The 22,697-nt window shown below is 42.3% G+C and overlaps 4 protein-coding genes across 6 annotated transcripts; 2 read left to right on the top strand and 2 right to left on the bottom strand.

Annotated features, from left to right (window-relative positions):
* Positions 1–31: 31 nt before the first annotated feature.
* On the bottom strand, positions 32–5,888 carry LOC109528266 (guanylate cyclase soluble subunit beta-2). The gene is made up of 8 exons (XM_019890646.1): positions 5,682–5,888; positions 4,003–5,134; positions 2,813–2,947; positions 2,173–2,347; positions 1,978–2,076; positions 1,096–1,187; positions 787–927; positions 32–562 (listed from the first exon to the last, which is right to left on the bottom strand). The coding sequence occupies exons 1-8, from the start codon at positions 5,825–5,827 to the stop codon at positions 257–259; spliced, it is 2,226 nt and encodes a 741-aa protein (XP_019746205.1). The 5' UTR covers positions 5,828–5,888; the 3' UTR covers positions 32–256.
* Positions 5,889–6,701: 813 nt separating this feature from the next.
* LOC109528523 (polyhomeotic-like protein 2) lies at positions 6,702–13,859 on the top strand. 3 transcript variants are annotated; one of them, XM_019891234.1, is made up of 7 exons: positions 6,702–6,882; positions 8,875–9,037; positions 10,249–10,327; positions 10,790–10,901; positions 12,013–12,139; positions 12,266–12,455; positions 12,999–13,859. In XM_019891234.1, exons 2-7 carry the CDS (start codon positions 8,900–8,902, stop codon positions 13,151–13,153), a joined length of 801 nt encoding a protein of 266 aa, XP_019746793.1. In that variant the 5' UTR covers positions 6,702–6,882; positions 8,875–8,899; the 3' UTR covers positions 13,154–13,859. The 3 variants fall into 3 exon arrangements, with proteins under 3 accessions (XP_019746793.1, XP_019746794.1, XP_019746795.1); XM_019891235.1 differs by having other exon boundaries at positions 6,702–6,983; XM_019891236.1 differs by lacking the exon at positions 8,875–9,037 and having other exon boundaries at positions 6,702–6,983.
* A 739-nt stretch (positions 13,860–14,598) lies between these two features.
* LOC109528290 (polyhomeotic-like protein 2) lies at positions 14,599–16,450 on the top strand. The gene is made up of 4 exons (XM_019890671.1): positions 14,599–14,702; positions 14,849–15,035; positions 15,162–15,351; positions 15,895–16,450. Exons 1-4 carry the CDS (start codon positions 14,599–14,601, stop codon positions 16,047–16,049), a joined length of 636 nt encoding a protein of 211 aa, XP_019746230.1. The 3' UTR covers positions 16,050–16,450.
* A 179-nt stretch (positions 16,451–16,629) lies between these two features.
* On the bottom strand, positions 16,630–21,433 carry kiaa2013 (KIAA2013 ortholog). The gene is made up of 3 exons (XM_019891233.1): positions 20,137–21,433; positions 17,682–18,581; positions 16,630–17,644 (listed from the first exon to the last, which is right to left on the bottom strand). Exons 1-2 carry the CDS (start codon positions 21,089–21,091, stop codon positions 17,722–17,724), a joined length of 1,815 nt encoding a protein of 604 aa, XP_019746792.1. The 5' UTR covers positions 21,092–21,433; the 3' UTR covers positions 16,630–17,644; positions 17,682–17,721.
* Positions 21,434–22,697: the final 1,264 nt, after the last annotated feature.

The raw sequence follows: 22,697 nt of genomic DNA, 5'->3' as shown, positions 1-22,697 counted from the left end.
GTGTGTGCGTGTGTGTGTGTGTGTGTGTGCGTGGGGGGGGTGGCTCAGTGCTTGTTTCACAGCTCTTGGGGTCCCTCTGGAGGGCATAGGATAGAAGCTGTTTAGAAAAAAAAACTTCTGATCAACACTTGGGAAAGTTGTCATGAATTAATACTGGAACTATGAAAGACAGTAAAAAAGAGAGAGAGAGAGAGAGAGAGAGAGAGAGAGAGAGAGAGAGAGAGAGAGAGAGAGAGAGAGAGAGAAAGAGAGGACTTTATAAATCGCTTATTCTGTTATATAAGTTGCAGTCATGACGGAGGTTATTGTTGTTGTTTGTGGAGCCAGGCAGAATGTCACATTTGTCTTCACTGCTGCTGCCTCTGCACTGACTCTGCAGGGAGGACTCCTCCTCCCCCTGCAGTCCCCCAATCATGGAGGTCCGGTTGGCACCGCTGCTGCCTGAAGGCCCCATCTGAGCCGCACCACTCAGGCTGGCCTTATGGGATCGAGGGTGCGGCGGCGTGTGATTGGTCACCGGGGTGGTGGTGCTTTCACTGAGGCTCTCCACTGTCACTGATGACTGGCAGACAAAACACAAACACAAAAGTTACATTCAATGACATTTCAGAAATTGTAATTTAATGTACTGATTTATGGCAAATACTGCGTTTTTGATGGAAATCAGAACTCTTTTGAAACATCACAGAGCAAAAGCAATGTGACAAAATAAAGTAGAATTGAAAGCCCTTCTTGGTGAATGACCAGTATAGTAAAATGTTAAATGTTGAAACCAGTTCTACTCACATTTCCCACAGAGACATCACTGCTTGCATCAGTCGTCTTTTTTCTCGCCATGTTGGGATTCCAGTGGCAAACCAGACTGTCATTCTGGACACTGTAGTTCTTATGGCCAATCAACCAATATGTGTTCATTTTGCCTTTACCCTGGCAGGCGGAGGCAGAGGGATTTTTAGATGCAATAAATAATTTGGACCATTGGGAAATCACAGTAAACCTCGTCGTAGGGAAATTGACTTGGATGACACATATATTATTACCGTATTAAGTCTGTGGTGAAGGTAAAGAAAAAGGATTGGCCACCCTTGCACTCACCTTGACTTCAATCTCTCCTCGAAGCTGCAAATCGTAGGCATAGTCTTTGTTCAGGGCCAAGTAGGTTGCAGAACTTGTGTGGATTTTTTGAGCTGTCGCAATGTATAATATAACATCCTATTTAAAACACACATACAACTTGGGACAGATCAAGATTTGCATGAATAGAAATATACATTATATCCCAAAAAACATTTAGATCGGTAAACCGCTTATAATCAGAACTTTTTTGATTTGCGGTTTTCGTCACTTGAAAATGACCTGGGATGTAACAAGCAGCTAGTCATCATTTATTTCTGCTTTGTGTGGATAGGAATGCGCATTTGAGACTAAAGAGAGAGGTGAAAAAAACTTAATAAATGAAAAGAGCACAAAGTGCAGGAGTGGAGTGGGACAGTATCATCAGTTACTACATTGCATGTCAGGATTTTCAAATCAGCTGGACATGTTTTTTGGGGGGTTCATGTTTGGCCTTGCTGGAGGTCTGTATCATATTTCACTTCCTGCATGCACTCCATCACATGCAGTGATATTTCATGTGGTTGTCATTGAAGAATTTTTCTCCATGTTTTAAAGTACCGTATGATTTTCAAACAAATCAAATCACATACATGATTTCGCTACCATTGGCCTCCAGCTTCAGTGATCTATGACACCGGTGGACGCGTCAGGTTGGCACTATTCCGAACTGTGTTTCGGGGTGTTCATTGAGGTATTTTTCCATTTGGAAAAAGACATACTTTTCTTGAAGCCTTCACCAATGAGTATATACGGTATGTTGACTACCCAATGGTGAGGTGGTGGGTTTCCATATTTATAACAGTGCTTCAACATTTAAATTTGACATTAATGACTGGTGCACGTGCTTATCGCTCAACATACGCAGACTAGTGGACTCCATTCTAGATGCTGTATTCACCGTATCCCCAAACAGACAATATCTAGGCATCTTGTAGCCCACGATTCCGGCCACACATGGACCTGATCGGCACACAAAACAATACCAGAAACACATTGGAGGTAAACGACAACAACAAAATGACACCGAGCCAACCCATGCCCATAAAATGCCTTGACCTGTGTGAATTCCAGCTCGGAGCTGCAGCCTCTGTTTGGGCATGTGAGGGATGAACACCTGCCGGACGGCTGCAACCAGATCCAGAGCCATCTTGGCAATCTCGTCAGCATGTCTGTCCCCGTTCCTCTCGGGGAGTCCACTCACCACCATGTATGCGTCCCCAATTGTCTCAACCTAGGTGAAACGGCGTACAAAACAATAGTAACAAAAACCGGGATGTTTTTAATGATAACTTCAATTGTTACAATAATACAGGTGCATTATTTGCACGACTATCGGGGTCATGCAATTGCAAGCTAAGCACATTTGTGGATTTGCCTTTATTAACCCCACAAAATTCTGTTCATTATTTTATATGGATGCTAATCTCCTTCACTTGATAATAAAATGTGGTGATATGATACTTCACTGCTTTGACTCAATAAATAAACATTCTTACATTGGTTTTTGAAATTAATGGCTTTTATACAACTATGAATTGAAATCGCAACCCTTCCAGTCACCATTAATCAAAGTTACAACAGTAACAACTTGCTTAAAATCAAACAATTATTGTGATCTAAGAGAATCAAGCTTTGTCGTTTCCTTGTGTTTGCCATCTTAAATTTGTGTTTGTGTGTTTTCTCGATCCTGAATCACCTTGTATACATCATAGGAGTCTATTCGTGTGTCAAAGCAAACGTAGAGGTTGTTGAGCATCTCCACGACTTGTAAAGGAGTGCAGGAGGCTGAGATGGAGGTGAAACCCACAATGTCCGAGAAAAAAATGGTCACCTAGAATAGAATAAATCAACATTTACTTTGAAGTTTCCTTTTGGATTTTTTTCCACAGATACAGAAGGCTGGGGTGAACGTTGGTAGTGGAAAATATCTGCTTCACATAAAGAACTCAAAATGTGTTCATTTTGAGTTCCCATCCCACACCGCTGGTTGTTGAAGCTCCAAACAATGATATCATTTCAGTCTGTTTTTGCAACAGTGCTTGCTCTTTAAAAAAAAAAAAAAAACTACATATTGATGCTCATTTTCCAAATAATTCGTTTTTGATTATGTTTTCTGATAGTCCAAAGTTCAACATCAGTTTGAAAAGGAGCTTTCAGTATATTTCACAGCATTAGAGCCGCCCAACCCCCACACTCCGCTGCACCGAGTGCTTTTAGTACAGCTGTTCAAACCTCTTCAATAAGCCAAATGCAATTTTCACCTATCAAACTTGTTTTATCTTCTGATGAATATGGAACAGAGCAATTATAGGTAATTACGTCAACAATAGCTACAAAGGGAGCAAAGACACGTTCATTCAGCGTGTCTGCAGATGATGCGATGGTAGCCTCCTGACAGCAGCCTCAATATTAAAAGCTCAGAATGTGTTTTCAAGCAATCAGAGAATTTATGGACTGGAACATGATACAAAAGCCTACATCACAAAATAAAAGGATATCTAGAAATCTTCAAGCATGAGAACTATGTTTTTTTTTTTCCTGACTGATATGCCAGATTCAAAATCAAAATTCAGTTGGAAGTGACTTGGCTCTAAATAACTCGTCTCGAACGACTAAATTTGGAAAGTCTCATGTTTTGCTTTCGAGTCAAGCGAAGGGTTAAAAAAAAAATCTAACAGCTCAAAAGAGCAAATATCAAAACAGAAACCTGGATATTGGGCCTGATAAGACACCAGATTGCCTCAGAGCACTGCAGTGTGACTCTTGAGCAAGGGACCTGATCAAATACACGCCTATTGTGTTTCCACCCGCTTGTATATTAGAATGCATGAGAAAATCAACGCGATGTTCATTGCGGCTTTGTCCGTGAATTTCTAGCACACCAACCTTCTCATAGCTCTCCGCCTCTACGTGTTTATGTCGGCGGAGCTGTTTCGCGACTGATTTTGGCAGCATTTGATGCAGCAGATCTTCGGCCAGTTGTCTTTGACGTCTCAGATCCTCCGTCTTCTCTATTAAACTGCGTGCATAATTTTGAATCCACTCAGTCATTTGCTTGAAAGAGAACATGACCACTGGGTAGATGAGGCAGGCAATTGCCAGAAGGCTGATCTTCATACTGAGGCCCGAAGACACCGAGCGAGATGCCATTCGCAGTGCCGGCACTGCACGCTCAAACAAGCACTGCTGAGTGTCATTCAGCAATTGAAGTCCGGTGTGGGACCCGGACAGCTTTTTGTTTGAGTCTGTGATGTCCCAAAGATTTGTGTTGAAGATTTGTTTGAAATACTGGCTTGAGTTGAACTTTCCATCAATGTTCTCTAGCCAGCAGTCATGCAGTTGTTTTGTCATGAGTGCAGCCAAGTTCAGGTACTTTAACACAAAAGTCCACTTGTCCTGGAAAGCAGGTAACGCTGCCATATTGGGGAAGTCCTGTAACTGGTGGTTGAGTTCTTTGAATGTGAGCAGAAGCCTTGCAGATAGAACATCGCCCCAGTTTGAGTCATGTCTGGCTTTGCTGAGACTTTCTTCTTCTGTAACCCACATATCAAGAAGCCCTCTAATGAGCGCATTCAGAGCCGAGGTATCGTTTTCATTTGTTGTATTTGTAACCAGTGAAGGGCGCATTAATTCATGAATGCTCCTTTCAATCTCCTGGCAAAATTCAGCCACCCTATCATGGCAATGCAGCCCATCGCCATCTCTGTGGCCCACGATGTCACCACACAGATCCAAGATGGGCAACACAACCGCAGAAACACTGGCATTGAATGTCTCATTTCCCACGTCTTTGCTTAACAAATGGCGCATCAGTTGAAGCTTACTGACCAGGTCCAAGATGGCTGCCGTCCGGCACGAAGCCAACTCTTCGTAAGCAGCCTCAGTAGAGTGGAGCAATGCAAAATTGGAGCTGAGGTCAATGGATACAGAGCCAAGCAGGGCCAGGAAAGACAGCAGGCAAGCTGTCAGAATCCGGCGAACAGTCCGACCACTGCCGGAGTTGGAAGATAGGAAACACCTGCAATTATCACGGACAGTAAACAACAAAATGTCATTCTGGGTGCTATTCTTGGGCCTATAGAGGACATACAATGGAAAACTGACTTTTTCTGCTCGTTTTCATACCAATACTGTATTTCGGTGTCAGGCGTGTCTGCCCACCCCATCAAGTGTGAAATTACACAATTTAACAAATCTTTAGTCCTCTGCCAATTTCTGAAAATGTGTGTGAGCTGTTCTCTGTGTGCGCCCCACTTTTATGTAACAGTGGGGCTAATTGACACAATCCCGCCGCCACCACACTTCACTGTAGATAAGATTTTCTTTTGGTGATGAACAGTGTTGTTTTTGTATCGAATTTCACTTTTGGAATTATGGCCAAAAAGTTCAGCCGTGGTTTCATCAAGCCATAACACATTTTCTGACAAAAAAAAATGAATTATATCAACAATAAAAATCAAAAAGGAGGTTGGTTTACTTAATTTGGTTATAAAGGTGAGCACATTTCCCAGGTTTCCTGGAACAAGCTGTGCAAATACAGGTAGTATCTATGTATCTGCTCTCACCTGCACAGATGACAGTCTGTGTTCACATCTTTGCAGTTGGCCCTTGGAGCGACTCTTCCCTTTTTGATGAATCGTCTTTTTAGAGAAGCTGAGGACAGTGTCCCAGATGCAAAACAATCCTTTTTCATCAATTCCAGCGTTGACATGAGACTTGTGGGGCAAAGTTTCCTCTCTAGTACTGGCTGCTCACAGGACCGTCATCTCAAACGATGGATCCTTTGCCATGGGCAGGAATGGTAAATTGATAGTATGAAGTAAGATTGCAGTAAGAGGCCATAGCTAACTTCCGTTTTTCTGCTCCAAAATAAAAGCATGAGGCAGACAGACAGTCTGGTCTTGACCAACCTTGGCCACCCTATAGCTCCGTAGCTGGACAAGATAAAAATCATATTTGTATGAGAATTATTTTGTCCATGCTTGTGGATAATAAAATTCTTTACTTTTAAAAATTAAAATCGTGCATTTGAGATTAAAAAAAAAATTGCATATTTCTGGAACTAAATACTTGCATACTACACTTTCAAGAGAAAAGGTTGTATATTTTCAATATAAACTATTTTCAAGATTGAAACCAGTCGCCCACCATGCAGCCAAAAATGGTCATATTTTGGAAGGGAAAGAAGTTGTATATTTCAGCGAAAAACGGGTTTCTGAAAACAAATGCTTGAAATATCTGTAAACTGTAAAATTGCAATGTTCTTACAGATTTCCTGTACAAATGAAAAGAACAAACCAATTCAGCAAGAAGTATGGAGTAGAAACTTTATTTGGCAACAAATGATATGGCAGGCTGGATCTGACCCTGGGTTTGAGTTTTTGACACCTGTGCTATAAACGACTGTTTAATATATTCCGATATGCATTGTGTCTGTACTTATTCGTGTAATTGCTTGGTAGGACTGCAGTGACGCCAATTTTTTGTGCGTTTTAGCTATTTCAAATGATGCAAATTTGGTTGGTTCAACTTGGTCAAGCTCTTTATTTTGGAGGATTAAACCGGAAATTGTGTTTAGTGGTTTGTTGTTGTCCTGCCATTAGGCATGCGCACGTACAAGTCAAGGCAAGTGTTGTTGTGTGTGGTTCGAAGAGTTGCGTTGCACTTTTGTTGTAGTTTGAGTCAATGAACACGAAGAAATGATCAATTAATTTGGGCCGCAGTGTACAAGACTGGGCTCGGATAAGTGTTGGTGGAGGACGAACGGTGAGTGAATGAAACGTCGCCCGCAGAACAAAGGGGTCCTCTTCCCTGGAACTCACCATTGTTTAACCCGGAGGGCGCCTCTTTACCCAAGTGGCCCAAAGGTGGGTTCGGACAGAAATAGTTATTTCAACTCCTCAGTTCTCGCGTCCTCACGGGGGACATGGCAAATGTAACAATTAATTCTGTGGACCTCGCACGTGAATTAACAAACCCTCGTAAACACAGATTGGGTAAAATGCTTGCTCATCTTCTTTATTCATACGAAAATTCTATTCACAAGATTCATGGTCTATGGTGCTTTTATGATCACAGAACTCCTGGCAATCTCCACTCAAAATAAACGACTGAAAGATCGAAGAAGAAGAAGACACGTCCACTGCTTACGACGGAATTCCGTCCCGTGTCGCAACTTACCCCCAATGTACGTAAATCGGAACCAATCGTTGTCTATTTACTAACTTACCGTAGCATTGAGGTAAAATCAAGAAAATGCGTGAAAAATACTTCTCGCTCCTAAATATAAACGGGGGTAAAAGTATTTACGGCGGTAACTGAGCGTGCCTTCTTGTGACTCCAGACACCTGACGAGGTATTCTTACGCTGCACCATTGACTATCACTAATTATTCATGACCATAATTTTTTGTTTGTATTTAATTCTAGACTACTACCCTGTGTGTGTGTGTGTATACACACACGAACACACAATTTATTTTTTTTACCCCTATACAACCAGCTTTGCCTGTAATGCTTTAAGGTCACACCTGGTCAGTGGTAACCACCTGGTAATTGCTGTTATATTAATCTGGAATGCGTAGTGTCGATCCTGTCTTGATTGGCACCCTGCGTGAGACCCTTTTTTGGCAAAAACCCCCACCCCACCACCAACACGCAGGATATTGACATTGGACCTCAAACTTCAACAGTAAAGACCAATTACAATTAGGGAAATATAGGATTCCCCAAGAAATTGAAAGAAAAGACTTGTTTGAAACTTATTGCAGTCACTTTGACTTTGTTTCCCGTTATGTTTACTTTCTTTTAATTTATGGATTATAATGTAAATTTATTTCACAATGTTGCAGTCTCTCCTTCCTCGATGTGAACTCGACTTGACTCCTTGTTTGGGTTCTGCTCCCAGACTGTGGGGTTTATGCTTACAATGCTGGGGCCAATTAAATGTTCCTGGGACATAGTTGACCTCAAGTGAGATTTTATACACTTGAGCTTTAAAAACAAACAAACAAACAAAATCTATTTTTCAGAGGGTGACTCCACAAGGGGGCGCCACGTTGGTTGACTGGTTAGCCCGTCTGCCTCACAGTACAGAGTTGCAGGGTTCGATTCTGGCTCCGGCCTTCCTGTGAGGAGTATGCAAGTTCTTCCCGTGCATGGATTTTCTCCGGGTATTCCGGTTTCCTCCCACCTTCCAAAAACATTCATGGCAAGTTAATGGAGCACTCTAAATTATGCTGAGGTGTGATTGTGAGCACGGATAGTTGTTCGTCTATGTGTGCTCTGCGATTGGCTGGCAACCAGTTCAGGGTGCCCCCCGCCTACCGCCCGAAGACAGCTGGGATAGGCTCCAGCACGCCCATGACACTTGTGATGATAAGTGGATTAGAAGATGGATAGACTTCACAAGGGTGTTCAAATTCACCACTGGCATGCCATGCATTAAACAAGAGAAAAACCCATTTCACGTAGGCGATGTAGCGTTTTTGGGGTGCTTTGACTCCCCCCGCTAATGCCACCGTGCGCATTCACACATACAGCACATGCCAGAAACCACCACTGAGAATGGAGCCTACCGTACAATTCATAATGATGATGTGTCATCAGTGTATAATTTAGAAGGTTTTTTTTTTTTTTAATTAATCCATTCTGGAAGTATCTGTAATTGTATGACTTGAACATTCCATCTAGGGGGGTTAAAGGGTTTTTTTCCCTCTATTTTGCCTAAAAATTTGTGATGCTGTTTTGTGTTGTCAAGGTGAGGGGCATCCTGTGCTCCAGTCATGACCGCTGGGAATGGCAATACAAACAGTAGTCGACACAGAGGAGAGAGCAAGCCAGCCCAGGCCATAGTCAAATCCCACATCCTGACCCATTTAATAGAGGGCTTTGTTATCCAGGAGGGTGCTGAGCCTTTTCCTGTGAGTGTTTCTGCTTGAGCCACACACACACACACACACACACACACACACACACACACACACACACACACTCACTCACTCACTCACTCACTCACTCACTCACTCACACACACACTATGATTAATTAATGTTAGAATAGAAAGGGTAAGTAAGGAGGGCTAGGGGTGACAAGTCAATATTAGAAAGCAAGTAAATATTAGATAAATGTTTTTAAATGTCATGGTTTATTTAATTTCCACATTCATTGAATTATATCATAGTCCGTGCTCATGCCTCATGAAGTATTTTTTTCTTTCAGCATATCCCATCACGCGCAATGGGTGGGGACTGGGTAGGACTAGCGCTGATGCAGTCACAAACCATTGCTTAATCCTGCACTAGCAGTGATAAGCAAATGATGTACAATAATATTATCGTGATTCATTTATTTAGCATTTATCTGCTAGTTTTCTTTTAAAATAAATTTTTATCAGAAAAAGTTGTATGATAATGTATGTGGTATAGTGATGTAGCTAATATCGGTGATGATTCAAAAAACTAAAATGAAACAATTTAATATAATAATGATAGGGTTGGGGCGGGGGTTTGTTTTACTCTTCACATGCAAAGAACGGCCAGCAGAGGGTGGCACTGCCTCACTTGCCTACCCTCTCTGTATATCCATTGTTTTTCTCATCTCAGTTTTCTCCCTTTTGTACTTGGTGTGAAATCTAGACCTGTTCAAAACCAAGCTGTATATCAGAAAATGGAAAAATATCCATCCATCCATCTATTTTCTAATCAGTTTATCCTCACAAAAGTCGCGGGCGTGCCATCCGCGTTTGCAATCACACCTCGGGACAATTTAGAGGTTCCATTAACCTGCCATTCATGTTTTTGGAATGTGGGTGGAAGCCGGAGTACCCAGAGAAAACCCACGCAGGCACGTGGAGAACATGCAAACTCCACATAGGAAGTCCGGAGCCGGAATCGAACCCTGCACCTCTGCACTGAGGCAGACGTGCTAACTAGTCAACCACCGTGCCACCCTTGGAAAAATATTAACTTTCATAATAATATTGTTTTTGTCACACTTAATTGAACCATCATATATACACAATGTGTATACAGTGCAATTGTGTATTATTTCCAGCGTAAACTAAATATGACTAATTATCAAGACAGATGCCAATTCCAGTTTTGAAATGAGTATTATCTTTTTGTGTCTGCAGGTGGAACGTCCTTCCTTTTCAGTTGATTGCCTCAGGAGAGACACGTCAGATTCAAGAATGAATGGACTTCCGCCAAAGGGTAACATTAAGTCTCTCAGCCAAATGGCACAGTGGTCTCCTTGTTAGCACTTGCCTGGACCTACTGTCATTTTCTCAGGCCTCAGGCCCAAATTTTGTTGTTATTTCCTTCATATTAGCTCATAATATATATCTTTTTCTTTTTGGCAGACAAACACAGGCGAGTAAGCAAAAACGGCATTCCCATCTGCAACCTCATTCATGATATTTTGCAGAGATGCAGGCTTAAATCATGTACAGTACAATAACCCCCACCCCCCCCACTATATCACTATTACCGGTTGTATTGAATGAAGCAGACTTTTCTCTCAAACATGTAATTTTGTGGGGTCCTGCTAATACATTTATAACGTCTTTTAATGAGCTTTAATTTGATTACAGGGGATGGGATGGGTATTTTAAGGCTTAAATGAATAAACATATTTCTAGATGTCTGACTTGTCTTCTCTCTCTGCCCCATCAGATTTAAAAGCTCGACAAGAGCCCATGCTCACCTGTGAGCTTTGTGGCAAGGTGGACTTTGCGTACATCTTCAAAAGGTCCAAGAGGTTCTGTTCGACACTATGTGCTAAAAGGTAATGAAGTATAGTCGGACACAGGATTGGCCCACTTTGTCTGCCTTCGTACTAAAACTAAAGTCTTGAGCCCCAGCTGCAATGAACAGTATGTTTCAGTTCGGCAAAATATGTGTTCCTTGCCTTTCCGAAGGTTGTAATTGGTGCCAAAATAACAGATCTGTCCACGCCAGGTGTAGGCCACAAAGTCAGCTGGAATACACTCCGGCTCCATGTAACCCTGAACAGGATAAACACTCAAGATACAATCATGAAATCACCGTGGACGAAGGCAGAGGCTTCAAAAACTTTTTTCCACATTATATCAATGCACCTCTCTGTCATTTAACACTACTTGCATAGCTTACAGTTGTCACCACGTGCCGCTGCGCTACATTGTGGTGGAAACGTGTCAGTTTACTCTTCCAAAATCCACCTTTGTTGGAGGAAAAGTGAGCAAACCTTTGACAATTATTCTCGTTTTAGTCTCCTGACCCTGTCTGTGTAATGCAGGTATGATTCCATGTTCAAAAATAAGCCACACCGTGACATGTTACCTTATTTTTCGATGAAAACAAACATTAAACCTGTTTTCCAAGCATTTCTTATTAACACATCAGTGTTCTTACGACTTAATGATGTACATTTTTATATTACTGTAATTATAGCCATTACTGGATCAGAGGTTATTTCCAATGCCGTTAAGTGTGTTCATAGTCTGGTTGTTGCAAAAGAAAGCCAAGTTACGGGTAAAATGTTTCTTGACAATAATGAGCTCTGTGCGACCCCACTAGTCGAAAACAGCATCTCATGGGGTGGCCATTTTTCCACTTGCTGTCGACTGAAAATGACATCACAGATCAGGCACGGCTTTGCATCAAATGTGCCAGCGCCACAATGGCCTCCTACCAGATCAACCGTGCCGCGCAGGATAAACGGGTGGATTTTACTGCGTAGTTTATATTCCATTAATACAAGATTAAACAGACTGCCGTCTTTAGACTGTTAGAGAACGCAATGACACATTATTGTCAAGAAAAATTTTGACTTGGCTTGTCTTTACTTGAAACAGAGCAATCGCGTTTGATTTATTGGTCAAAACTTCAGCCAAGTGTTTTTTTTTTGTTCCAAGATACAATGTAGGATGCACAAAAAGAATCGGCCTCTTCCCAATCCGTAAATCCACCCTGGAGGACACGAAAAAACAAAAAGGACTGAATGAAAACCCCCAAAACTCGAGTTTGGAGTTAAAAGACAAGGTGAGACGCAAATCAGCTTCAGTTGTTATTAATGTTCAACATATCCATATGTCAGTATTTGTCTAATGATGATTAATTGTGATTTTTGAAAGTAGCTTTTTTTTTCTTTTTTTTTTTTGCTTTCAGACATCTTCCTGCGTTCGGAAGTCAGCTGGTCACGTGACTCACCCCGCACAGGGGGAATCAAGCCAATGTTCAGACTTGTCCGGCAATAAACAAGACTGTTGGGGACCTCGGGCGCAAGGCGCTGAAGTCCCGCGGGACCCCGGCCAGTGGAACGTGGACGACGTTTATGTTTTCATCTGCTCTTTGCCAGGTGTGGGCTTGTCTTGATTGGATTGGATTGGATCAAGTAGGATCCAATCGCATCTGCTGTGTGCTTTTCCTTTCTTCGCATTTGTATTGTCCATCAGTTGTGCAAAGTAGTTTTTTTGAAGGAAAAAAAAAAAGAGTGGCAGAATAATTTGCTTGCCTTCATAGCACTCACTCACTTAAGTTTCTAAATCTGTTTTCTTGAATAGTAACTAGAAAGGAACAGAAAATGACGACTTTCTGTTGCTATATATTTATCAATACAACCTTGCAAGAGATTCTATGGAAACCAGTAATTACTTTGAAAATCAGCTTTCTTCAACTGGACAAAAAAAATAAAAAATACATTGCACTTCCAACGCCAAACAAAGCCAAATCAAACTGTCTTGCAGGAGTCAAATCATGCTTATTTGCCTCCGAAAAGGAAGAGTCTGCACTTTGTAAGGCTTTTAAGCCTGTTAGGATGCCAATGTGGTACTTACACATTTGAGCAGGAACATGCAAAGCTGCGCTTGTACCCTTCTCAGTCAACCGTTTCCGTCTGCAGGTTGTCTGGAAATCGCCGAGGGCTTTCGTTCGCAAGAGATCGACGGACAGGCACTTCTCCTGCTGAAGGAGGACCATCTCGTGGGGGCCATGAACATCAAACTGGGCCCCGCGCTTAAAATCGCTGCCCAAATTGGAATGCTCAAAGACTTGTAGCTCATCTGTCACGCACATTTTATATTTTACCCTTTGGTGCAGGCAGTCCGAGTCTGAAATGTTTCATGCCACGTGTTGTAATTCTGTATGTGGTTCCCTTCAAGAAATCCTCTTTGTGTCACAGCAGTTCAAAGGTTAGTCTGTCACTTTTATTTGCTCTCAACAGTTTTGAGCCAATCATCATAAAACAAAATGTTTGTTAGAGAAGCAATAGCTTGTGTTGATCAGTTTCAGAGCGCTGTAGTGTCGTCTTTTACACAACACAGCCGTCATTAGCGAAGTGATGTCATTCCTGTAAATCCAGTTATTTGTTGTACGCTTTCAGAAATATCTTTTTTAATGTTTGTTAGGGCTTTGGCTCCAATTTGACATGAGCGAATTAAATACATTGTAAATATTCATACGGCAATCTGGGATTTAAATTTGTCACATTTCATTGAATTGATTCTAAAATCACATTTGGAACATTTTATTAAAAAGAATATTTTTTTCATTTTGGCTGCAAATTTCTGTGTTGTTGTCATCCGCATTTTCCTATGGTGGTTTTCTGGACCAAAGGAAAGAAACCAAGCCAACCACGTCATTTCTTAATTTAATTGAATGATTCCTTGTAAAACATCAACACACAGCAAAGAAAGAAATCCAGAGACATGTGGCAAAGTGTCAGCAGGCGCTCAGCAATTCAGAGGATGTGTGTAACTTGGAACCAGTTGACATTGACAAACATTAACCTACACATATGACATCGCCTACTCCACGCAGTTACCTCGGTCAAATGAATGCTCCCCAGTTGGCTTTCATTTGTTGGCATATCAACAAACAAGGACACTATCCGACCCTATTGCAAGACCATTTAAAGCACTTCATTTGAACAATGATAGAAATTGATTGTTTGTTCATATGGATGGTTGATGTATTTATTAATGAAGGTTTATTGAGTTAGATCATCTTGACTGCACAAGTTTATTGGAATCCTACTACTCAGGATCTTGCTGAGAACAAAAAATAATTGTATTTTGGCTTTGACTTCAGTACACCGATATTAAGCCCGCATACTAACACTCCCAGGACTTCCTTTTCTAGAATGCTGCTTTTTTTTTAGCTGCAGATACTGACCGGTTTGTTTCGACAACTGATACCAGCTAGTTTGGGCTCACTGCTGTTCTCATCTTTTGAATGCAATGGGCATTTTTGTTCAACAATTTGCATGCTACAAGTACACCAACTATGATTTCCACAACGCATCACATGCAAATTCAGAAAACATTGATTGGCCTTTTGAGAATGCACAATGGACGACCCAATTAAATACACTTTATAAAATGATTTTCTTTTGCCCATAAAATAAAATCTTTAATGCAAAAAAATATAACATTTTCTCATCCAAGACCTTGTGCTGCTAAGATCATCTTTCATTTCTATACCACAACTGCTAACTAACCAGAATGGTTAAGTTGTGCTGTGGTGGAATGAACTTCCAGGGAAGCATTTGTTACTGTCATACTGGTGATGAAACTGTGCCACATGAGAACTCAACACCTGGAAATCTGTGCAACACCCCCCAACACACACACACACACACACACACACACACACACACACACACACACACACACACACACACACTCACAAGATTAATCTTGACACATTATTGTCAAGAAAAATTTTGACTTGGCTTGTCTTTACTTGAAACAGAGCAATCGCGTTTGATTTATTGGTCAAAACTTCAGCCAAGTGTTTTTTTTTTGTTCCAAGATACAATGTAGGATGCACAAAAAGAATCGGCCTCTTCCCAATCCGTAAATCCACCCTGGAGGACACGAAAAAACAAAAAGGACTGAATGAAAACCCCCAAAACTCGAGTTTGGAGTTAAAAGACAAGGTGAGACGCAAATCAGCTTCAGTTGTTATTAATGTTCAACATATCCATATGTCAGTATTTGTCTAATGATGATTAATTGTGATTTTTGAAAGTAGCTTTTTTTTTCTTTTTTTTTTTTGCTTTCAGACATCTTCCTGCGTTCGGAAGTCAGCTGGTCACGTGACTCACCCCGCACAGGGGGAATCAAGCCAATGTTCAGACTTGTCCGGCAATAAACAAGACTGTTGGGGACCTCGGGCGCAAGGCGCTGAAGTCCCGCGGGACCCCGGCCAGTGGAACGTGGACGACGTTTATGTTTTCATCTGCTCTTTGCCAGGTGTGGGCTTGTCTTGATTGGATTGGATTGGATCAAGTAGGATCCAATCGCATCTGCTGTGTGCTTTTCCTTTCTTCGCATTTGTATTGTCCATCAGTTGTGCAAAGTAGTTTTTTTGAAGGAAAAAAAAAAAGAGTGGCAGAATAATTTGCTTGCCTTCATAGCACTCACTCACTTAAGTTTCTAAATCTGTTTTCTTGAATAGTAACTAGAAAGGAACAGAAAATGACGACTTTCTGTTGCTATATATTTATCAATACAACCTTGCAAGAGATTCTATGGAAACCAGTAATTACTTTGAAAATCAGCTTTCTTCAACTGGACAAAAAAAATAAAAAATACATTGCACTTCCAACGCCAAACAAAGCCAAATCAAACTGTCTTGCAGGAGTCAAATCATGCTTATTTGCCTCCGAAAAGGAAGAGTCTGCACTTTGTAAGGCTTTTAAGCCTGTTAGGATGCCAATGTGGTACTTACACATTTGAGCAGGAACATGCAAAGCTGCGCTTGTACCCTTCTCAGTCAACCGTTTCCGTCTGCAGGTTGTCTGGAAATCGCCGAGGGCTTTCGTTCGCAAGAGATCGACGGACAGGCACTTCTCCTGCTGAAGGAGGACCATCTCGTGGGGGCCATGAACATCAAACTGGGCCCCGCGCTTAAAATCGCTGCCCAAATTGGAATGCTCAAAGACTTGTAGCTCATCTGTCACGCACATTTTATATTTTACCCTTTGGTGCAGGCAGTCCGAGTCTGAAATGTTTCATGCCACGTGTTGTAATTCTGTATGTGGTTCCCTTCAAGAAATCCTCTTTGTGTCACAGCAGTTCAAAGGTTAGTCTGTCACTTTTATTTGCTCTCAACAGTTTTGAGCCAATCATCATAAAACAAAATGTTTGTTAGAGAAGCAATAGCTTGTGTTGATCAGTTTCAGAGCGCTGTAGTGTCGTCTTTTACACAACACAGCCGTCATTAGCGAAGTGATGTCATTCCTGTAAATCCAGTTATTTGTTGTACGCTTTCAGAAATATCTTTTTTAATGTTTGTTAGGGCTTTGGCTCCAATTTGACATGAGCGAATTAAATACATTGTAAATATTCATACGGCAATCTGGGATTTAAATTTGTCACATTTCATTGAATTGATTCTAAAATCACATTTGGAACATTTTATTAAAAAGAATATTTTTTTCATTTTGGCTGCAAATTTCTGTGTTGTTGTCATCCGCATTTTCCTATGGTGGTTTTCTGGACCAAAGGAAAGAAACCAAGCCAACCACGTCATTTCTTAATTTAATTGAATGATTCCTTGTAAAACATCAACACACAGCAAAGAAAGAAATCCAGAGACATGTGGCAAAGTGTCAGCAGGCGCTCAGCAATTCAGAGGATGTGTGTAACTTGGAACCAGTTGACATTGACAAACATTAACCTACACATATGACATCGCCTACTCCACGCAGTTACCTCGGTCAAATGAATGCTCCCCAGTTGGCTTTCATTTGTTGGCATATCAACAAACAAGGACACTATCCGACCCTATTGCAAGACCATTTAAAGCACTTCATTTGAACAATGATAGAAATTGATTGTTTGTTCATATGGATGGTTGATGTATTTATTAATGAAGGTTTATTGAGTTAGATCATCTTGACTGCACAAGTTTATTGGAATCCTACTACTCAGGATCTTGCTGAGAACAAAAAATAATTGTATTTTGGCTTTGACTTCAGTACACCGATATTAAGCCCGCATACTAACACTCCCAGGACTTCCTTTTCTAGAATGCTGCTTTTTTTTTAGCTGCAGATACTGACCGGTTTGTTTCGACAACTGATACCAGCTAGTTTGGGCTCACTGCTGTTCTCATCTTTTGAATGCAATGGGCATTTTTGTTCAACAATTTGCATGCTACAAGTACACCAACTATGATTTCCACAACGCATCACATGCAAATTCAGAAAACATTGATTGGCCTTTTGAGAATGCACAATGGACGACCCAATTAAATACACTTTATAAAATGATTTTCTTTTGCCCATAAAATAAAATCTTTAATGCAAAAAAATATAACATTTTCTCATCCAAGACCTTGTGCTGCTAAGATCATCTTTCATTTCTATACCACAACTGCTAACTAACCAGAATGGTTAAGTTGTGCTGTGGTGGAATGAACTTCCAGGGAAGCATTTGTTACTGTCATACTGGTGATGAATGTGTGCCACATGAGAACTCAACACCTGGAAATCTGTGCAACACCCCCCAACACACACACACACACACACACACACACACACACACACACACACACACACACACACACACACACACACAAGATCAATTTGCAATCATTAATCTCGCAGTTCTGTGCTATCATACCTTGCTCCTGAAGAGGGGCTTGGCACCGGGGCCACAGTACTCATTGTAAATGAGCTTGAAGAGGAAAAGGTGAAAGAGTGTGATGAGCGAGGCCACGCTGAACCAGAAGAGGAAGGGCAGGCCCGGGTACCTGTTGGCCATGTGTTCCTCGTGGTCCAGGATGGCCTTGAGGTGCAGCGTGTGGCGCAGGTCCTGCAGGTGGCGCAGGTCGGTGGAAATGTAAAGCATCGGGGTGATGGGCTGGGTCACCATGACCGGGAAGGTATGACCTTTGACCTCTGACGTCAACTCCACGGGCTCGTTGAGGCAGCCGGCCTCGCACGCGTACAGCTTGACGGGCTTCTCCTGCGGCTTGACGGACACGTGGAGGAAAGGCTTGCCCTCGGCATCAAGCAGCACCGCCAGGTTGATGACGTCCTGGTTGTAGTGGATCCCCCTCAGGGCGTAGCTGTTGTGCAGCACGTCCGGGTCGGCCAGGAACTGGAGGTGGTTCTCGGTAAACTGGAGTCCGCCGAAGCTGAGCGCCATGCCCTGCATGGCTCCGTGGGCGCCGGCCGCTACCAGCACCTTGCAGCCTCTCTTCTGGAGAGTCAGGGTCCAAAGCGTGACCAGCTGCAGTATCTGCGCCGTACTGCTCACCCTTTCGGGCCACAGGTTCTCGGCGTGCATGGTGGCATGGCCGCTGAAGCAGTGGTCGGCGTAGTTGAGGCTGGACTCTAGGCGGGCGCGCTCTTCACCACTCAGCCTACGCTCCAACAAGGGAGCCGTCGTGGAGGACAGGATGTAGTAGAGGGTGGCATTCACCGTGCGGCTCGATGGCGTGTGCGAGTCCGTGATCTTTCTCATCTCGACGCCTACACAAAGAAGCACAATAGGGAGTTTACCAGATGCGGCATTTGTCAACGGTAAGTTCCGGAATAGACCACAATGCTTTCTAAGAAAAGCATGTTTCAGAATGGAAATAATTACTTGGATAGTTTATGGCAGTCCAACGTGTCACGTGGCACAAGTTGATGCTTTTAATTTACTTTTTGGCCTTGAAGTGTTTTTCATACAAATACTTACTGTAATTATGACTTTTCTTCTACAGTAGCGTAGGTTAGTGGCAGACATCTTCCAACTTGCAAACAAATTCACTGTCATACTGACTAACTAATCAATTTGACTGTTATCCGCACACAATGGCTCAACTCATCTTTTTATACACTGCGCTTTCACAACAGCTGCAGCTTTAACACGCCAAGATGTGTTGCTCTGATTGCAGTAACATGTTCAGTGACACATATTTACTTTTGAGAGATGTATGAAAGATTTTGAGAAAGAAAATGGCTTTTGCAAGGAAATCGTGACGTTTTGCAGTTTGTACAAATTATTTTGAGAAATGCACTGACTGTTTTGCAAATTTCAATTCTGATCTGAGAACTGTACCATAGCGACCGAGAAAAAAATTAAGACGACATTGCCGCACCCAACTTTTTCTTTAACCATTGAACCATCCATCCATCATCTAAACCGCTTTAACCTAATGAGGGTCGCGGGGATTGAGAAAAGAGTACACATTTACTCTGTTATCAATTGTAATGTTCTTCCTCTTCATTCTACTTGCGTAATAATAGTTCATGGCAATGTGACCAGCTAATGTCCTGGGAACGTAGGTGGCATTTGTGTACATGACCAGGTCAGGATAATTGGGTACACGACGGATAGGGAGTAAAGCCAGGACAAAGGGAGACAGATGTGGTCAGAGAAAAAAGGTTTATCAAAATAGAACAAACAATTACAGATTTTATTCTCCATGTTTCTATGTTATCGTGTATTGACTATGATGTTGTAATCACATAAATCAATAAAAGCTCAGGTCCGGGGTGAGATTACAGAGATCTGAACCAGCTCACTGATGGTCTCATCTTTCCTGGCCAGAATTTTGCCTGGGGGTGTTTGTGCCCTTTGTCTCAGAACTTTCTACTTGTCGTGGTGAGCCTCATTCCAGAACAAAGGCGTAGTTCTCCCCTGACAGGTGTGCTGGAGCCTATGCCAGCTGACAATAGACGGGGTACACCCTGAACTGGTTGCCAGCCAATCGCAGGGCACACAGAGACAAACATTCACACTCACAATTACACCTAAAGACAATTTAGAGAAAACAACTAACCTACAGTGCAATTTTTTGGCATGTGGGAAGAAACCGGAGTAGCCGGAGAAAACCCACGCAGGCACAGGGAGAACATGCAAACTCCACACAGGAAGGCTGGGGCCAGAATCGAACCGTGGACCTCTGCACTGTGATGTGGACGTGCTAACCACTTGCCTACTTTTTCTTAATGTACCTTGCAACTGACTGGTGACCATTTGGCTAAATACAGAGTTGTGATGTGACTAAATCAGCAGAAAGTGCTTGAAAGGGGCTACCTGAAATGAAGAGGTCCATCCAGGCCTGCTGGTGATCTATGACCAGATCGTCCACACTGGACCTCAACAGCTCTCCCAGCTCTTTCTTGGCTCCATCCCGAAGGCTAGCAAATGTCTCCTCCAGCTTGGACGGCTCAATGGGCTCCGAAGTTCTCACAACAGACAGGATATTTTCAGTGTATTCAGATTTCTGAAAAACCTGGAATCTGCTGATCTTTTTCGTGACTACCACCACCACCATCAATCGGTTCTTCTCTAAAGGGACTCTGCCTGATGAAAGCACTATTGCTCTGTCCTCTACCTTGTCCATGCTGGTGGAGAACTTGCCACCAGAGTTGACATCGTTGTAGGAGATCTCAAAGGTGGCTAATTTGTCGGAAGGGTTGTTGACGTGGATTCTCTGAAGATAGACATTGTGTCGACTCCTGTGGGCGAGAAACTCCTCTCTGATGGTGATGCAGTCCCGGGAAGACTGCGCGGCCACAGGTGAGGCGCATCGAACTGACAGCACAGATCCTTTTCGGAACCACATCATGGCTGCCCGCACTTCAGCCTGCTTCCCTTCGAGACGGATGTCCACAATGGGAGAATATTCTGTCTGATGGACTGGAGCCGAACCAGGCTGTGAAGACGACGCCACCCAGAGTTTGTTCGAGTCCGTGTCAATGAGGATATGACCGTTACCTGATACAAAGGGTGTGTCAAGTTTTTCCTGAGATGTGCTGTACAAACCCTCCCCACGGTCCACAAGAGACTTCCATCTATGGATTTCCGCCTGAAGACACTGTCCAACCACCCCACCCGGCACACCCGAGCCACTAAAGATCGTCCACTTGCGCTCTGCTCCAAGATACCAGTAGAAAATGAGGAAGATCAGCAGTCCGATGAGAAGTCTTCTTGCCCAGCTGCTTGATAGCAAGCCGGGTAGCCCCTTCAGCCGTTGCTGGAGCCACATTGTTTTCTTTAAATGTACTAACAGTCCGAATAGGTGAGCGTCAAAGTTTATCTAGTTACAAAGTCGCTGGCCAATAACATGTTTCCAAGTAGCTTCGCTAGCGACAGGCTACATTAGCCCGTCTACGTAGCTTGAAGTTTGAAAGAAAGCTGCAAAAAATGCCACGCTGCGCTTGCTTTCATACTCGTCACAAAAGGTAGTCTGACACTCACCAATGTTTCACTTGTCAAGTCACATGACGTTACGTTTGATTTGACATTTCAAACATGTAATTATTGAGAAACGGTCGCCAGCAGGGGTAACACTTCCGCCTTTTCGAACCGTCGCAAAGGCACAAATCGTAAAGAGGACAAGAAAGGCGTAATTATTGTCGTTGAAGGAGCGCAAGAGGGTAAATAGTAAACATTGCCATCTAGCGTGTCGGGTGATGTAGTGTTAACTTCGAATGTCGTTTTCTGTCCAAATAAAACTACATTATCAATTTGGTCAAGAATAAGAATGTATCTGTACCAAAACAGCAATATAATCTTGTTGTTAAAATATTTCATTTAGATAAAGTACCCTTTGTTAATACACTTATCGATCTTGTTTTAAAAGGACATACTGTACATACAATAATAAACAAATAATCTCTCAAATTTTAGGGGCGCTTGAACAGTGCATTTTTTTTAACCAGATATAAACAGTGGCGTTACAGTAGCTCAGTCCGTATGTACATATTGAGATCAGGGAGTTGAGGCTTAGAATCCCGCTGCAATTGTAAAAATATGGAAATTGAGACTTTGTGTTACATATGCTAGTCTGCTTCTATTAAATTGCCATTGAGCAAATCACTGAACTTCACTTTGATCACTTAACTCTGACATCTCTCCTGACCTGTACACACAGTAGATTGTCTATTTGTGTGGTGTTATGCAACATGGAATATACAGCGGAGTTAAACTAGATTTTCCCATCCATTTTCAACCACCTTTCCTGGTCAGGGTCACAAAGAAGATGGAGCCTATCCCAGCTGACTGTGGGTAAAAGGTATATCACACCCTTCAACCATTACCACTCCCATCCACACCTACAATCAGTGAGCGGAAATAGATCCCAGTCACCATGAAAGCCACGTGGACAACTACATTGACCACTGACCAGAGAGCTCAAATTGAACTGACCTTCCCACTTTAAAGACAAAAATCAGTACAGTAAACATGGATATATTAATCATCTATTCCTTGCACTCTGATTCTAACTGCAACATATTTGTGTGTGTGTGTGTGTGTGTGTGTGTGTGTGTGTGTGTGTGTGTGTGTGTGTGTGTGTGTGTGTGTGTGTGTGTGTGTGTGGACATAACATTTTAATGGATCATAAACACCTGTTGTGAATTTTGGCATTCATCTCTTTGTTAGAGAGCGGCAAAACGTGAAGCATTGAGCACTTCTATCTCAACATTAAACATTTGAGGAAGTCAAATTAAGGCACCTTAAAATGTTATTGAATATGAAGCATTTTAAAATGCCAATATTCCGAACTTCTTGTGAGTGGTGAATAGTTGATACAGAGACAAAACTATTTCAAAAGTTGAATGGCATCAGAAAGATAGGGGAAATACAAAAGA

The sequence above is a fragment of the Hippocampus comes genome, unplaced genomic scaffold (assembly GCF_001891065.2).
Source record: "Hippocampus comes isolate QL1 unplaced genomic scaffold, H_comes_QL1_v1.1 scaffold174, whole genome shotgun sequence".
Classification (NCBI taxonomy): domain Eukaryota; kingdom Metazoa; phylum Chordata; class Actinopteri; order Syngnathiformes; family Syngnathidae; genus Hippocampus; species Hippocampus comes.
Note: the sequence above shows the minus strand (reverse complement) of the source record. Positions and strands in the feature narration are given on the sequence as shown.

Bases quoted from the DNA above. Each gene is read 5' to 3' on its own strand.
- LOC109528266 (XM_019890646.1), bottom strand. From the start codon at position 5,827: ATGTCAACGCTGGAATTGATGAAAAAGGATTGTTTTGCATCTGGGACA. The intron at 2,077-2,172 runs GTCAAGGCATTT...TGTGCCGATCAG, and splicing joins CCGAGCTGGAATTCACACAG to GTCCATGTGTGGCCGGAATC. The intron at 563-786 runs GTGAGTAGAACT...TTTGTCTGCCAG, and splicing joins GTGATGTCTCTGTGGGAAAT to TCATCAGTGACAGTGGAGAG.
- LOC109528523 (XM_019891234.1), top strand. From the start codon at position 8,900: ATGACCGCTGGGAATGGCAATACAAACAGTAGTCGACACAGAGGAGAG. The intron at 9,038-10,248 runs GTGAGTGTTTCT...TTGTGTCTGCAG, and splicing joins AGGGTGCTGAGCCTTTTCCT to GTGGAACGTCCTTCCTTTTC. The intron at 10,328-10,789 runs GTAACATTAAGT...CTGCCCCATCAG, and splicing joins GAATGGACTTCCGCCAAAGG to ATTTAAAAGCTCGACAAGAG.
- LOC109528290 (XM_019890671.1), top strand. From the start codon at position 14,599: ATGGTTAAGTTGTGCTGTGGTGGAATGAACTTCCAGGGAAGCATTTGT. The intron at 14,703-14,848 runs GTGCAACACCCC...TACTTGAAACAG, and splicing joins AACTCAACACCTGGAAATCT to AGCAATCGCGTTTGATTTAT. The intron at 15,036-15,161 runs GTGAGACGCAAA...TTTTGCTTTCAG, and splicing joins GTTTGGAGTTAAAAGACAAG to ACATCTTCCTGCGTTCGGAA.
- kiaa2013 (XM_019891233.1), bottom strand. From the start codon at position 21,091: ATGTGGCTCCAGCAACGGCTGAAGGGGCTACCCGGCTTGCTATCAAGC. The intron at 18,582-20,136 runs GTAGCCCCTTTC...TTCTTTGTGTAG, and splicing joins GATGGACCTCTTCATTTCAG to GCGTCGAGATGAGAAAGATC.